This window comes from Cyrtonyx montezumae, unplaced genomic scaffold (genome assembly GCF_038088225.1).
Source record: "Cyrtonyx montezumae isolate F1298 unplaced genomic scaffold, pur_monq_1.0 scaffold_11, whole genome shotgun sequence".
Taxonomy (NCBI): Eukaryota; Metazoa; Chordata; class Aves; order Galliformes; family Odontophoridae; genus Cyrtonyx; species Cyrtonyx montezumae.
In genome coordinates, this window is record NW_027071837.1 from 8,954,552 (window position 1) to 8,971,730 (window position 17,179).

General features: G+C 41.2%; 2 protein-coding genes across 2 annotated transcripts in view; both read right to left on the reverse strand.

Annotated features, from left to right (window-relative positions):
* Positions 1-8,280: 8,280 nt before the first annotated feature.
* Positions 8,281-11,567, reverse strand: LOC136044447 (TLR adapter interacting with SLC15A4 on the lysosome-like). The gene is made up of 2 exons (XM_065729774.1): positions 11,066-11,567; positions 8,281-9,793 (listed from the first exon to the last, which is right to left on the reverse strand). Exon 2 carries the CDS (start codon positions 9,738-9,740, stop codon positions 8,754-8,756), a length of 987 nt encoding a protein of 328 aa, XP_065585846.1. The 5' UTR covers positions 9,741-9,793; positions 11,066-11,567; the 3' UTR covers positions 8,281-8,753.
* Positions 11,568-12,854: 1,287 nt separating this feature from the next.
* SH3BGRL (SH3 domain binding glutamate rich protein like) overlaps positions 12,855-17,179 on the reverse strand; it is a 29,902-nt gene continuing 25,577 nt past the window's right edge. The window contains exon 4 of the mRNA XM_065729515.1: positions 12,855-15,680. Coding sequence (XP_065585587.1) covers positions 15,648-15,680 — 33 coding nt within the window. The 3' untranslated portion in view covers positions 12,855-15,647. The remainder of the gene's footprint in view (positions 15,681-17,179) is intronic.

The window sequence follows — 17,179 nt, forward strand, 5'->3', positions numbered from 1 at the left end:
ATCTTAGCAAACGAACCTTTTTAAATATACAAAGGAAAGCGGCATCAGATTTAAGAGGTCGGCAGAACTGCGGGACGGACACTTGGAGTGCAGAATTTCCATTCGCAATCATTGCATCCCACTGAGGCAGAGATGGGAGGAGACATGAGATCCCCCGTTGCTTTTAAGGAAGGACCTTCCTTCATTTTTACATGTTGTTTCACCCTAAAGTTCTGATTAAATCATCTCGTTATTTCCCTTGATTTTATGCATTATTTTTCATTATATACTGTTTCCAGTTTATTCATAACTAAACGGCAAAATGTTTTTTCCCAAGCACTTGCTATGATGACACAATACTTGTTGTCCCTGGTGTAATGGCTATTGATATTATTGAACCACTTTTTAATGTGAATACCATTTGATCATATGTTTACTGACATGGGGTTTGGGTGTTTTTTGTTTGTTTTATAGCATAATATACTTTCCCCATTTTTAGGTTTCAGAGCTAGATTCTGATCCCTATAATTCTATTGACTGGTCCCTGCTCCTGGTGCAAGGAATAGGCTTTGAGAAGATATTATGTAAAACAGTAATGGTGATGAGAATCAGGATCCTGTAACGAAAGAGTTCTGTTAGAAGTACAGTTTTAAAAGCTGATATTGTACTCCTTAACCAATAGCAACAAATTATTTTTCTTACTTCAAAATTGAAAGAAGTTTTATTTTACCTTCCTGTCTTGTTAGTATTTCTAATTAAACTTTAATGGCTTACTTTTTTTTTTTTTTTTTTTTTTTTTTTTTAAGCTACGGATGCATGCATCACTAAGTGAGAAAATAAATACAGTAAATTAAATCTCAATTTCCATTGCCTCCTGAAATTAATGTATCTGATACTGAAATTTATAAGAAAACTTGGAATATGCTTGTACCTTTGAGGAATGGAGGAGAACTAATTTGTGATGTACCTTTCAGCTGTGGTACCATGTGGGCCTAAAATGAGGAGATATTTCAGTAAGTATTTAAATAAATCTTAACTGTAAGTACTCAACATTTCAGAGCTTGTAGTCAATAATACAGGAAAATCCCATGTTGGATTGAGGCCGCCCAGACACACCAAGCACAGAGAATCTCATGTTATAATGGTAAGTAATTTGCCAAGCTGCAAACCCACCGAGTGGGTTCTGCTCAGGGCTGCATGCACAGGCACTGCAGCAGTTCCCAGTGCTGCGGGCTCCACCAATCTCCAGCCCTCAGCACAAGGCAGCTAATCTGCATAGATACATTTCTTCTTTAAAAAGCTTGAGATTATTACTCATCTGTAGTCACTCTAGCAAACATTTCACCCCAGGACACCTCAGAGCAAGGCTCTGCTGTAAGCCATGAGGCTTTGGTGCTTCACTTCTCCAGCCCTCACATCTCTTCTGTCTTTGGAGCTATGTCCTGCTGCTGCAAACCCCCCCATTCCTACTGATGTCAGAATGACAGCCATTTGCTTACACACGCAGTCTAAAATTTGAAGGCAGTTATTCCAACTTACAAATGCACAAAACCTTTTTCCCCATTGGAATGGAAGCTGCTCGTGTTTACACATGTACTCACCTTTTTTTTAATGCTTTCATTGCCCACAGTTCTGTTCCATTTCAATGTTCAGTGAAGACTACGCATGAACTACAGATCTTGAAGTGGCAGGGGTGGAAAAGTACATATTTTCATTCATATGCAAGCCTGCAAGCAAACAGAAAACACACCAAGCAGACGCGCAGTTTAGCAAGATTTAATCAAAACTGAAATTAAAACCAAGCCCTCATCACATTTATTGCTGAGATGGATCATGCTTGCAGCTTTTCTGGAAAGCAGAAATACAAAACCCCTGAACATTTAATTCATAACATGTTGTTTTTTGCTGCAGCATACCACAAAGCATCAATGCACTGGGAAACTGACTCGGTGCTGCAGGGAGCTGGGTGACAGGCTCACTAGAAGAGTCTGAGTAGGAAGGGACCTTTAGGATCTTCATAATCAAGTTCCAACCCCCTGCTATAGGCAACACCCACAAACTGATTTGCTGCAGCCCACATCTCCCAGGAAGGAGCACACACCTAACAGCAAGTTTGTGAATCTGCCGTACTGCAAACACCCTGACCTGTGTCACTCCGAGCAGCACTGCTATACACTGACTGCAACACAACCTCAAGTTTAACAACTTCCCAATTAACGTGATCTTAATGAATTCCTATAGGGCAACTACAGGCTGAGTACACTTTAATCATTTTGGCACCGACTTCTGTTTGGATTTTGCTTTTGTAAATAAGAGCTCAAGCACTCTGAGCAACTGCTTTAATGACAAGTAAGCTGAATGGTCTTCAATATACTTCTTCATTCTATCTAGAGAAGCCTGTAGCTTTACTGTTAATGTTTCTCTGCTGCCATTTCAGCCTTTTTGCAGAGTCGGGTAGCAGATACAGCTGTGTGGGAAATGGAAGACCTCCCAGCCCACTGGGTTGCACCTCTTCACTCAGCTCTGTCTGTTCCCTGACCAAACCACAGATCACTCACCAGGAAAATACAGTCTAGACAAAGCAAATGCTGAAAATAACTGCTCTCCTGGTTCACCATCACGATAGTTCAGCAATCACAAAATAAAGCAAGAGCCAAAGAGGAAAACAAACATTTGAGATGTGTGCAGGCAATTGGAGCAGACGAGATGCAGCATCACTTGCACTAAAGCTCAGGACTGTAAATTAGTAGATCCAAGAACACACAGTAGCTCAAGACCATACAGCAGTATAGAAATTCTTCAATTCAGAGGCGTGGAGCACACTGTGTCTCCAGAAACCCATCTATTTACCAGTGAAATAATTAACCCATAGACTTCAGCGCCGGGGGGGACCAGCCCACACGGGTGGGCTCCCTGCCTGCCGTGCTGCTCCCCTGCCTGGGGACATACACTTCTGAGGTCCTGCAGCAGCTGGATGCAGCCCAGGGTTTATTCCTGGGGAATAAACATAAGCAGATGGCAACCTCTTAGGGTACATTTATTACCCAGAAACATTCAGCATGTCTGTCTGAGAGCCGGGTTAGTGCAGCAGCATTGCTGTGATCTGTGTTTCATGCTCCGGAGCTGAGTGGTGACTGGTTAGAAAAGGGAAATGGCACTGCGTCAGTTCCTTTCTGAGCACACAGCCAGTGCAGACATTCAGACACACTGTCCTACAGCCATCCTTGCGCAGTGTGTGTGTATGTGACATTTCTTGGAAAAGAAAGTGAGAACTGTAATTTTTCTTTAATTCAACTAAAAGGAAAGGAGAATAAAAGTGAAGAAATTCTGTTTATTTAAGACTTGAAGCCAGGACTCTTTTGGAAGTCAGTTTGCAGTTATGTTCCCAGTTCACAAATTTCCTCCATTTGAACCAAAGCAGAAATACATATCTTACAATACACAGAAAGGTGTGAGTGGGCACATCAATGATTTCTCTCACTCTTCCCACACAAAACAGAATTGGGGGTCTTAGCACAATGAAAAGATACGTCAGGATCAATGAACAGCTGCAGCAAAGTGAGGGAAGCACAGTGAAACAGAGCACTTCCCCAAAGCCTCAGAAAAAAACCCCGCCTGAATCTCAGCAGGCTTGTTCCTTGCTGCTCACCAGGCAAGGCAGCTATTCTGCTAGATCTTTATGCATGCAAGTCCAAGAAAGTAATGTTCAAGAACAGTATTTATATTATTTGTGGAGCGATATCTTAGTACCTTCATCAGGCACCAAGTGGGCAGTGTGGCACCCCGTGCTTACTCACAGGGACAGTCTGACAGAGCTTAACAACCTGGAACACATAATGAGATCAAAGCTTCCATCTGATAGCCTCAGCCTGCTCAGGACTCCATTAGCTTTCAGCACATCCCAAAGTAGTACGTAACTACAACAGCTTTATAAGCTTGATCAATGGAAAAAGCACTGAAGTAAGCCAGTGTCATAGCATGCGTGTAGAAATTCAGCGACAGAAAGCAGAAGTGTGTTGTCAGTACAGACGGGGAATAAGAACAAAGAAATATCAGCACAGCACATTAAGAAATTATATTATTGCACAAAACAAGAATCTTTTCTGAGGACCTCTAAAACGTAAGTCAGAACTTACACGTCAGCATCATCCCATGGTGTATTTAGAAGTATGGAGCTGTTTACTTGTGATACACTGTGCAAAAGTGTATTTGCACATACAATCCAACCAACCCTGCAATGGAGGACAAAAGCCTCCTGAGAACATAACTGCCCTCTGCTCTGAGCGCTCCAAGAACAACCAGCTTTGTCTTGCTTTGGTAAAGCAGCCATTTCCCATAACTTAAGGTATTATTATTTATGTGAAAGAAAACACTGCACTCTATACTGTGCCTTTGGACTTCTGGAGCCCTCTTTATGGGGTTTCCTACGCCTGGATACAGCAGAACCTGAGATGCTGCAGAAAAGACAGATAGAAAGGCCCGGGGAGTGAATTACAGCCATCGCAGATAATGCAAAGCAAAGAACTTCAGTGAATTAAGACTCACGTTCACAGCAGAGCTGGTGTTTCCAGCATCGTGTGTCCAGCAGAAGAAAAACAAAGCCCCCATCCTCCCAGAACTACACATTTCAACTTTTCACAATTAGTGCTGTCCTTAGAAAGGGTTCTGCTCCCACTCACCCCAAGGAGAAGCAGCACTGGAGAGAAGCAGAGAAAGCATGCAAGTCTCCCTGGCACTAACTGCAGGGCACTGAGTTAACGCTCATCAGGTGAAGCATCTCAGTCCACCTGTCAGCACTGAGCCAAACATCCATAAGTAAGGCCCAGGAGAAGCAGCAAGGTGCTGTGCGGCTTCTAAGAAATGGCAGCTTAACAAGATGGTAACAGCAGTGCCATGCTTTCCTCAAGGAATTAAAACCTCAAACAAAATACTGTCCTGATAGACACAGCCAACAAAAGAGAGCAGATATTTTTTTTTATTAGAGGGGTAATACCTACAGCCATTACATGGGACAGCATGCCAGTAGGAGAGCATTGAGAAGAAGGGCCTTCAAGCTCCTGGGACCCAAAGGGGTTGTCACAAATAAATTAACCTCACAGAGATACGTCAGGAATTCAGCAGCAAGTTCTTCTGGTATAGAAAAAATGAACTCAATTACATCAAATACATTTTGGAAACTTGTATGTAGAACAGGAGCAACATGTGTAGTAAAAAACCAGACCTTCAGGGTCACAGCACTTGATGAGCACTTCTCTGCGGGAACACAGAATGAGATCTGGAAACGAAAGCTGCAAATTCCCTGCCAGTATTTCTTCTTCCAGTTCAGATTTTCTGGCACACACATAAACAGAGCTGCCAGCCAGAATGTGGCCCCATGTGTGTGACCTGTAAAATAAGGCACTGCTTTCATTGGTAATGAAATCCATCTGCTGTCCTCCAGCAGTCTGGAAAAGCACACCTTGTAAGTGATTTTCCTGTGTAATTGGAGTTCACGGAGCCATTTTTCCTGTTAGTGAAAACAGGCAGAGCTCCAGTGCAGCTGATGGAGATTTACTTGTTTAAATCTAGAATGTGATTCAATATCTTTAAAAAAAGAAAAAAAAAAATTGAAGTATGCCATGAATTAAAATGTATCACTTAAAATAAAATGGAGCTAAGGATGGTATCTAAGTGAATTGAAAGATTGTCTCATCTTTCTTGAAATTACACAATATTTTTCCTAAAATGTATTCTGCAGCAACACCACAGATCTCTTTCTTCATAAGTAAGTCACAGTTCTGAGAAATTATTTACATTTTGTATTAAATCCGAGTGAGAAATATCAGAAAAACTACACAGACAATACTCTTCCATGGGCAGAATTGTATAACATCAATAACAAAATGTACTCCATGGCAATGTATGTTAACAATGCGCATTTACCCACAAGTTTACGTGCAATGCTAAACCATGGCATGGCATGGAGTAGCTACATAAATAAGCTGAAAATGCATTTTACCTTTCCACCATCTATCTTGTTTATTTAAATTCTAAAAAAAAAAAAAAAGATCTTATATTTTGCTGTTTGAAATACAAAACTGAAAAGCCCTGCTGCTGCAGTTCCTGGCACCGCAGCTGCTGCTGCTGCCACCATTGGATTGGAGCTGCAGTGAGCTGAAGATGCAGGGTCCGGATCCTGAGTCTGGCAGGAACCATTTCCCAGGGCTGGGAAGGACAGAGAACACCATGACCTGGACCTCAGCTTTAGACTCTGACTTGCACACATCCTGAGGAAGAACCTCGTGGAATTAACTTCCTTTCAAGAGGTTGGACTGAACTATAAATATGTCCCAGGGAGAACTAAGGATGAGGCCAGGGCAGCACAAATGCCATGGAGCACTTCCATGGTTAACTGCGAACCTGTCTGAATATTTTTCACCTCAGCTTCAGTTTACTTACTTTTTTTTTTTTTTTATAACACTGAAGAGTGAAAATTAGGCATTCAAGACTGGACACAAAGTGCAGGAATAGGATTTATTTTCAAAGGCAGCTTAGGGAAATGTATGCCCAGTGACTAAGGCAATTTGAGAGAAGCAAAATGTCTGTCTTCCTATAAATCCAAGCCCTAAACACCTCACAAGCAGGGATATTCACCCCACTGATTCTGAATGGGCCTGATGCTCACTCAGATGATCAGAGGGAGCAGCCTTGTCTGCCAGTTACTTGTCTGTTTTATTTTGGAGCTTTGAGGTTTGGTCTCAGATTTGAACGCACGTATCCTATTAAATCCAAGTGCTTACTTCTGAATGCGTGCTAGATCTTATGTACAGAAATTCACTTTCCTGAAAGAGATTGAAAGGTATCAGCATGGGTTAAAATCTTGGCATACATGAAAGGTTTGTAGCTCCCTTTCCATAACATATGCTGCTATGTTTAGCAGACTGTCTGACATCACATGCAATGACTGCCCTCATGTTTTCATGCTACCTCTACAAAAAGCCCCATGCCATGAAAGTGCAATCTTTGTAAACACAGAGCTTGTGAAAGGTCCAGTATACTTCTTTTTTTCCTACAAATTTCTTTTTCTGTATAGGCCAAAACAGGTACAGTTTTAACTCTAAGCCCCAACACACAGTTTCTATTCCAGTAAATGCAACTAATAAAGGTAAATTACTTGAATTCAAGAGCTCCAAGATGAACCCCTTGTGAATGAAGAGCTCCAAGGTGAATTCCTTGCGGATGCAGATCTTCTCAATGTTCCAGGGTATTCTTTCATGCTCACTGATATTTTCATTATAAAATCCAGCACTCCATTTTTAAAAAGGCCAAGAACTGAAGAAGCTGGATGAAAAAAAAAAAGAAAAAACAACTTTGATCTCTTCAAAGGAATGATCAGATGTCAAGGGCCTTGATTTACAAACACAAATATGTTTGCATTTGATGTATTATTACCTAGAGATCACAAGATCTTTCATATCTCTTCAAGGGTTGAAAATGTTAAAAAATGTACATTATGCATCAGAGTTTAAGAGATGTGTCTCAAAAACAAAGATGGTTTTGGCTTACATCAGCTGTTTGATGGCAAGCTCTGCTGTGTAACTCATCCCACACGGACGCACTGAGTGCCACCACGAACCGGATGAAGTGACTGAACTAGAACATCAGCAGATGTTTTGGAAGCTTACAGTTCTATAAATACAGTCTGTTGGTATATTTTGGAATTGTGTTTCATGATCACAAACCCAGAACTGCAGGTGTGTCAAATCACAGTGTACGTGAAGACGTTTCCTTACAAGAAGAAAATTTCTGCAAACAAATTATTAGTTTGATTAATTTCCCATTATATAATGGTGACAGTTATTAGTTTCCAGTTGTAATGTTTACCAAGAAGAAATGAAAGAAAAAAAAGAAAGAAAAAGTAAATAGGTTTGAATGCTAAGTAATGACATTTTCAAATCAAAAGGTAAATTTAAGTTTCCAGATGAAGATGAAGGAAGCTTTTTGGGAATGTTGCAGTAGTGTTAGCTTGCTGAGGTTGCACCAGCTTCATTTACAAAGAAATAGAGAAATAGAGACCACTTACCAGAAATGCAAACCGAATATATAATACACTAAAGGAAAGCTGATTGGATTTCATCATTGGTAAAACTTTATTTAAAAGAAAAACATTTTTATAGAAAATATTTTTAAATTCTTGGTCAGCTATCTCACCTAGAGTTTCACTGTAACATCCTCTTGTCTATGCAGTATGAACATACATATGCAATGAGTGTCATGATTGATGTTTCATGTTGATACATTTCCTGTGTATGATTCCAGAGTCCTGAACATCACCATCTGCTAACAAGATATGCAAACCAAAGAAATATTTTCTCAGCCACTGTGATCAAGCTTTGCAGAAGCAAAACTTGAACATCCAAAACCTGAGCTTCAACTCTAAGCCTAATCCAAAGTCCAGCAAAGACATCTGACTCTTAATTAGAGGTGGCTAGATCAGTCTCTTAGGTAAAAGTTTCAGCAGCACTTCTGCCTTGATTGATTACTCTTGCAGGAGTACATCCAATGAAACAGGAGTACATTACTCATACAGCCAGAGTCTTACAAGGAGGTCGTACACATTTTTACAAGGAAATCAAATAGCATTTGAGAGATGAATGTATTTCCAATTCTGCATGAGAAAAAAAGAAAACAGTGACCTTTGCTTCCTCTACTAATGATCATCGTAGACAAAGTATGGCTTAAGCACTAAAATATTTGAAAAATTCTGCAGTGTATACACGCTTTCATTTCCCAATCTAATTCTTAGAGTGAAACATTATTATCTGATCTGTGTTCATCTCTTCAGCTGAGCAGTTCAGACATGATGTAAACCACGTCCTGCAGCCTTTTTTCACACCTGCTAGGTTTGAGATTTGCAAGTTTGGAGTACTGAACTCAGAGCTACTTCTATCGGTAGTGCTGTGCAAACTAAACAAAGCTAAAGACTGTAAGAGCACTTCTCTGGCTTTTGATGTTTCTATATTCTGCTCTTGGGATATCTGAAAACTTATCTGATCCAGGTTACTTCTTATGAAACTGCAAGTGGGGAGGTTTCTTACAGAACCACACCTGGTCAAGATTTCTTCAAAAAGCTGCTTATATAGCTCTGCCACTTTTGCTTCCATATAGTTGTTGAGCAGAGAGTTTGAAAGAGGCTCCTCACAGAACATCATGCTCCTCTCTCCAGCTTCGTCTCCAGACAGGAAATTTATACCTGGCTTTTCGGGATGCTCACACAGCAGGGACTGACCAAGAGGAATATCTACAGACAGTATAACAGGGCCATCAGAAAGTTCATCGCACACGTGGTCCAGAACACAACCTGAATCACATGGATGGTCTCCCACATGGTCTCCCCCAATATGTAAGTCGGGGTAGTTTTGATAAATGCTGTTGCAAGACCAAGATCGACACAAATCCATCCGTTCATTACTTTGTTCTGTTCTGGGGATATGCAAAGCTCCTGATGCAGTTCTCCTAACCACTGTATTTTGATTCTTTGCAGGTAACTCTATCGTGGATCTCTGTTGAAGACCATTCTTTTTTTCAATGTTGTTACTTTCAGCAGAGATCTTGTCCGGATTCTCAAGTCCATCATCGGATCCTTTAATTTTTGGGCTGTCTACAAGTTTCTCTCTCCAGATTCCCTCTTGATCCTTTTTGGCTGCATGAGATTTGTGAGGCTTATCTTGATGACAGATATCTTTATATACGAGCCTAGTTAAGATGCCTTCTGCCAACATGATGACAAGTGTGAGTAACAGTCTAATCACCAGAGTTCCATTTAGTCCTGTGACTGAAAGAAAAATACGCTCATTTGGAAAAATATTAATTACAATCTTTCTGTACAATATAAAATGAACAATGTACATTTCATAAAAAGACAGACTGTGATTTTTCTATTTCTCTAAAAATATCTATTTCAATGATAAGCAAATTGTTTTTCTAGGAATCTAATCTATGCTCAGGTGGGGAGATACAGGAAGGGCATTTACTGGGTCGTTCACCTCTAGTAACTCACTTCTGTGCCTAGGTATCTCTTCTGCATTGTGGCTAGCTGAGAGAGGTGATACTCAAGAGTCGTTAGTGGGTAAGGATTAACATAAATACCAGCAAAGTGATTTCACTTGATGGCTACATCATTACTATCACTTATACAACAACTTTTTCCATTGGAAGACAGTTTCTTAGAGCTCAAGAGCTGACACAAGAAGGAAATAAAAATCAAATTTGGACTTAAAAGGTTGATTCTCAATTCACAGATTTACAAAATGCACAGAAATAATCGAGTTAGCCAATAGGTTTCAAAAAAAAATCCAACACGTTATGATTATTTATCACTGCTTTTCAATTCACCTACTGTTAAAATCAATGGGAAATTTTGCATTTAGAGCTGACCTAAGTTCACTGAAAGATCATAACCACTTTTATTACAGAAGAATGGCAATCATAATAAAATTCCATGTGCTTCAAATGTCTTTTTAATTTCTGCATATTTAAAGCACCCTCATACATCCCTCATGTGCTGTGTGGGATTTTTAGCTTAAATTGCATTGATTCCAACCAAAAGTTAAAAAGTTAGTGCTGGAATTGTGAAATGTTTCCAAGAGAGACCAAAGCAAACAAGACAGACAGTACACCCTGCCTTCTTCTGGCTACATAAGCATAACTGTTTAGTTCATCTCCAGAATCATTCACATATGTAAAAAACAAGAAAACATGTTCTTAAGCTCTTAAGGGACTTAGGAAACTAAGTATTGTTTTCAAAAGAGACAAGCGTACTTGGCAATCTAAAGCTTGTTGAACATCAGTGGTATCTGGAATACTGCATGCCACATCTGTATCTGAGAAACAGGACACAGCTAGCCAGAAATGCTTAAAAATGTTGCTGTATGGCTTTGAAAATGCTCACAGTGCTAATATAGAAGCTAAAATATGGTAAATGTAGAAAAAATGTTGTTTTTTTTTTAATTATCAGTCCCTTCATTCTAGTACAAAATTGGGGGGTGGGGGGGGAGGGGAGGGCGAGGGAGGGGAGAATAAAAACATAAAAATACAACAAGCTTACCAATTCCAGAAGAGTAAGAAAGGCAGATTGTTACATAGCCAGTAAGTCTCTGACTACAGCTGCTCTAAGAGAACACGCTCTCCCAATACTTTTACTGCTGTATGAGCAATAACTGGAGTACATGTGATTCAGTTCCCCACTTTGTTTTCCTTTAAAACAGAAGTGATCCCACTGGAAAAAGCACGCAGTCTTTGAGTACAGAATGGCAGCAAACCCGAAAGAGGATGTCATAAACATGAACTGAGATGTTTCTGACTGAGGTGCAGTGCTGCTCAGACAGTAAGTACCAAAACGCACCACTGAAATTCAACGAAGATTACTAAAAGGTCAGGGTGTCTGTGTGTCATCAGGCTGTTCCAAACTGAAACTGAATTCCAATGAATGCTTCTAAGTTATTTATATCACTTCCCTTTTTTAAACCAACAGCTAAATCTGTAGTCTTGTGAACTCTTCCTCGTGGAAAGAAATCGACAACTTAATGAAGCAGCTTCAACAAAACACCAAAGTAAGGGAGAGGGAAGAGAAATAACTGAAGTTAGGTCATTTAGTCAGGAGTTACTGAAACAAGTCATCCTTTGTTTCAGTTCTACCCTGGGGCTGGAAATCTGTATCTTTATCAATCAGAGCATCTTACACTAAAAAACGTTGTATTTTAAACTCAAAATAAGAACAAGATACAACAAAACCTGTTTCAGAAGTTGGATGCAGATCGCCATCAGGAGAATCAGAGTCAACAAGACAGATGTGTCTTAATCTCAAGGCTAAATGTAAACTAAAACGATTACAGGACACAACTACAAAATTACAAGGGCTGCACTGAAAGTAATGCCTCCTATGTTATGATGTTGTCCCACAATGCCAGAGGCGGATGCTGGTGGGATGGCAGAGGGAGCTGAACCTCTCTGCCCATATCCCATGACATCATGTTACCGTGAGACAGAGAGCAGCAGAGGGGCAGTCTGACAGAGTGGATGTGATATGGAAGAGTGTATGAAGCAAAGAGGCGGAATTAAATTCCTCCATGAGGAACATGGCACGCACTGGCATCCACCGACACTTGATTTCTGGAGGCAGCGGATGTAGCACAGCGAGGCGGTGGGTGCTGCATTTCAGTAGCACTGACCGCGGCAGTGGTGACCTCCGCTGGAGCAGTTTGTGTGAGTGTGCCACGCACGCCTTGTTCACCGCAGCTGGTGGTGGGGACTGCCGTTTTGTAGCCGAGAGCGTGCTCTACCTAAGTGTTACCGCGCCCTTTGTTACAGGGAAGCAGTACGACTGGACAGGCCGCGCGCAGCCCCACAGCGCGGGCGCCGCTTCGTCCCTGCGCCGCCGCCGCGCTGCCGCCAGGGGGCGCTGCCGCGGTGACTCAGGGGCAGAAGATGGCTCCGCAGCGGCCCTGGGGCGCTCGGTGAAGAAGCGCGGCTCCCAGAGCTGTAACGACCAGCGCACCGCCGCCATTCCGCTCGGCTCGGGCACTGAGGGCTGTCAGGGCAACGTCCAATCGCAACGGCGGGGCTGGTCGCCGTGGCAACGGCACGAGGCGAGCGGCGCACGGAGACGGTGAAAATGGATAAAGGAAACATGTCGTACACCGCCCTCTCTGGCAGCGCGACAGTACAACAGCAGTCCCGCCGCTGCGACCGGCACAAAGCTCATTCAGTACGCATTTTCCCATTTTCAAGTGCAGCATCTGTACAACGCAACTGTATTGTACGAATCTTGTATTTCTGCTTCTTTCACCTTACCGGTCCGCCTCGAACCATAAAGCATGCAAAAAAAGTCAACAGTGTGAGAAAGCATTCTAAAACAGATTTATTGGAATGATACAGGAGTGGTTAGTAATACAGGTTAAATCCTCATTGCCTGCCATCTACATAGTAAAACAGAAAATGAGAAATGAACAAATTCGGTTCTTGTGCCCATCATTGACTCAGGTATGCGAAGTAGAAACATAGCACAGAGGCAACACGTTCCCAGCACCCCCAAATTCAAACAAGACGTCTGCATCGAAATTAAGCGTCACGCACAGTCCCACAACGAAGATATTTTAGGTATTTTTCAGTTTGCGTTGGTGCCTTGTTCCCTGGACAAAGGAGTAATTCAGTCTGTCTCAACAGAGCTTTCTTAGGAATGCTGATACAGTTTGAATGCTACCATATGGCAAGGATGGGGGACCAGACGAGGAAAGTGACTTCGCTTTCTTAACCTGGTAATTCTCTTGACCGTTAGAAACGAAGATTGACCTCATTTCAGAATGTTCTGGGTCGCTGAACTGACAGAATTTGGCAGTGACTTTCAATTACAGCTTCTTCAAAATAATGGCTGTAATTCACAAAACTTACTTTCCTTACACAGGAAACACAGGAGAGTGGAATGAGGATAGTGACTTGCGTGTCAAATTCCTCTTTCTTCACAAGGCTTCACTTCATTTGGTATTCTTAAATGCTTTCTCAAAATCTTGCCCTTCAGTTTAGACGCAGAAAAGGGTTACACAAATATGAAGAAAGAAAAATCACCTCCGTTTTGAAAGATGAAATTACAGTGAACAAAAATGAGACACTAAACTTGAAACAATGCTTCCACACTCAAAAGATCTTAAAAATAAATTTCACAGACATTCAGTAATTACTGATAAAGCCTGTTAGTAAAAAAAAAAAAGCACAAACGTGTGTAAATGCTGAAGGTAAGGCAACATTGATCTATCCATGTGTAATTCGATAGCGTGCTTGCATTTTTAAGCACAGGCCTCAAGCCAACTTGCTGGCTCCCAAATCAGAAAGGATGAAACATGAAATAAATGTAACTGTAACCAACTTGGCTCCGTGCTAGATCCTGCTCTCTCTGACATCTGTAGAGGTTTCAGTGTGAACTCTCCAGAAGCAGAGCGACTCTCCAACCAAAGCAAGTCGCTGCATTTCTGTTTTAACAGATGTTGACAAAATCATCAGTTTCAGTGAACAAACAAAAGCCACAAAGAAATGTCAGTGAAGGAAGTATCCAATTACTGCACTTTTCACTATCTTTGTAAGCCTAAATTTTTACTTCTATCCTGTTCCTAATGGGGGACTTTAAAACTATGAACTGTAAACCGTTTTGTAAAGACTCTGGAAAGCACTGCATACATTTCACAGCATAAATGTAAAATAACTGGGATGGTACACTGCAGTCTTTTGCTGAACTGTACCACTGGTTTCTTCACAAAGCAAAGAAAAGCAAAATATGTGAATATGTGTACGCAGAGCTATTAGAATGATCCTCTAAGTATAGCATGGACTAATTACCTTTCTGTATTGTGATGCTTCGAGGGGATAAGTACATTATGTGGTGCATAATGCATTCTAAATTACTCACACATTTTTTAAACCTGTTTCTTATCCTTCAGGGCACTTGTAATTATCCGCATTTTTGCAGAACGTGGCCACGAAATTCAGGCTATCTCACGAGCAGTGGGAAAACAGACAGGTTAATATTGCACATGGTAAATTCACCAATACAAGACACTTTAATGGGTTCACGATTCCTGTAATAGCTTTATGATATGGCAACAGCAATGGAAATAAGCTTTTAAACCTTAAAAAAAATCTTGAATAATTACAATAGTTCTCGCTATTCAAACATTTAACTTTACTCATTTGAAAAAATACCATATGAATCCAATGACTACTTGAACATGCATTAAGATGCCTAATACTATAAGCAGTGTGAACTGGTATTTTTGTAGAGAAATACATTAAAGGCGTTCACCCTTACATAGGTAAGGAAATGCCACTTCTGGCCATTTTGGCTTAATTGCAACATTGCCTGGGAATCAGCATGTATTTCTTTGAGGTACACTGTATCTTGCACATAAACATGTAATCAAGTCATGCTTAGGCAGCTGTGTGATGAGCTTGCCAACAAAAAGGCTGTCCAGTGCCCAAATCTCCTTTTCTTTGTCAAAAGAGCCCACACAAATCACTTAAATGAGAAATACATGACTTTTTTTATCATCTGTACAGTGTGTTACAATACAAATCTTAAATATCCATCCTACAAAAGAACAAACGTAACTTTCAACAGTGACTACAATGGTTATAATACACACCACCACCTACAATTTCATCTGAAACCAGAATTTAAAGACACTGAAAAAATGTGTACTTCTGTAACATTTTTGAGGCAACTCAGGCACTAAAGCTAGTATCTCACAAGGTATTAGATACTGTTGCTTTTTTTTTTCCCCTCTATTTTAAATAATTGGATTCCTAGGTATAACCACATCTGTATTATTAGTATTAAAATAGCTTCTTGAAGTTTACACAAAATGGACAAATTGACAAGACAATTTAAACTATCTGAAAACTATTCATGTCCAATTGCTTCGGTTTCCTATGCTTACATCTTTGTACTCGTACACTCCATGCTTTCTACCTTTATGTTCACATTTTCATCTTGTGTTCAAATTTGCATTATGTATGGTGAATGCTGCAAGCACCAATCAAATGTTAGAAATCACATCTACATTTCTTGAAGCAGAGATAGTTTTACTATTTTATAAAAAGCTGTGGAAATTCCCTTTACAGAACATTAAGGCAGTTGAAATTCATGCTTGTTGCTTTGCCAGTGCTTCAGCTTCCTGAAACAAGAGGACAGAAATATATGTATTAATACATCATGAAAGATAACAATTTACACATTCCTATGTATGTGTAAGTCAAAGAGAAGGAGACACGCAGGTGAGCTCCATCCCAGGGCTGGCAGCAGCCCTGTCCTGGCACCAGGACTGCTGAGCAATCCTAGCTCCCCACGGCAGGGAATCGAGCTAGTGGGGACGTGCTTCCTCAGGACCTGCTGCTGCTTCTCACCTGCTCCTTGCACACTGGGCTCCCAGCCCATGGCTCTGGGAGGGACCTGGCATGGAGCTCTAGCCCCCAAGTTGCATGAGAACATCCCTATGAAGCTGGCCCTAGGGTCCCTATAGAATCACATTAAGACCTCTAAGATCATTGAGTCCAACCATCAAACCATCCCCACCATGCCCACTAACTACGTCCCTTGGTGTCACACCCGCGCATTTCTTGAACACCTCCAGGGACACTGACTCCCCCACATCCCTGGGCGGCCCATTCCAGTGCCTCACCACTCTCACAGAGAATAAATTTTTCCTAAAATCCAACCTGAACCTCCCCTGGTGTAACTTGAGGCCATCAGCACTCGTACTATCACTGTTACCTAGGATGATCAAGGAGCATCTGAAGCAGTCAGAAGGCATACATTCAGCTCTAACATTTATTATTACACATCAGGAGGATCATTAAAAAACAACTGACTACATTTTTCAGTCTTTGTTTTTTTGTAAGGTCATCACAGAAGTGAGAGAACAGTTTCTGCTAGTGTACTTCTGAGTGAAGATTAATTTAATTACCTGCTAACTGCAACATGGCCTACAGAATGATGAACAGAGTCACTGAGCTCTCACTTCAGGGTGGAGTGTGTGGTTAATTTTAAAGGAAATCTGCTAAACGTAGCTTTTATGTAATGGAGTCATCTGCTTTGGTGGCTGCACAGAAATACTAGATGACAGACTCTACAGTAGCATTGTTAAAATGAGACAGTATGCTAAACAAATAAATAAATAAACTTTTTAAAAGGAGGAAGAACTACAGAAGGACTTTCTGAAAAGCCTGTAACACTAAGCCTGTAACACTCAGAGAGGGGACATGGGCAGCGACCCCAGCCTGCAGGACAGCAGTCCCACACTTATCTCCATTATCACACATGGGTTGTGCTGGCTCTGCTGGCTCACTGCCACACACATCCCAGCGTGCTGCCACCCACCCCGGCCCATGGGAACGGCCCCACTCCATGGCCTCGCTCTGTTCCTTTGCTCTGCTCCCTCCCCAGACACCAAGGGACAGAGTGGAGCTGGAATGTTAGCGAGCCATGGTACTCGTGGAAGGGCACCCATCAGCATGCAGCACAAAAAGCAGGTGAAAAAACTGGGAAGATTAGAAAGGACAACAAAAACTGGAAAAAAAAGGATGGTGTAAATTGTCTGGAATATGTGTGGCTCTTTGAATGGAAACAAGAGGAGACGGATCTCTTGGCTTCCTAACAACTCCATTAAAGCAGTCA

Excerpts from the sequence above, each read along its gene's own strand:
- LOC136044447 (XM_065729774.1), bottom strand. The coding sequence starts at position 9,740 with ATGTTGGCAGAAGGCATCTTAACTAGGCTCGTATATAAAGATATCTGT.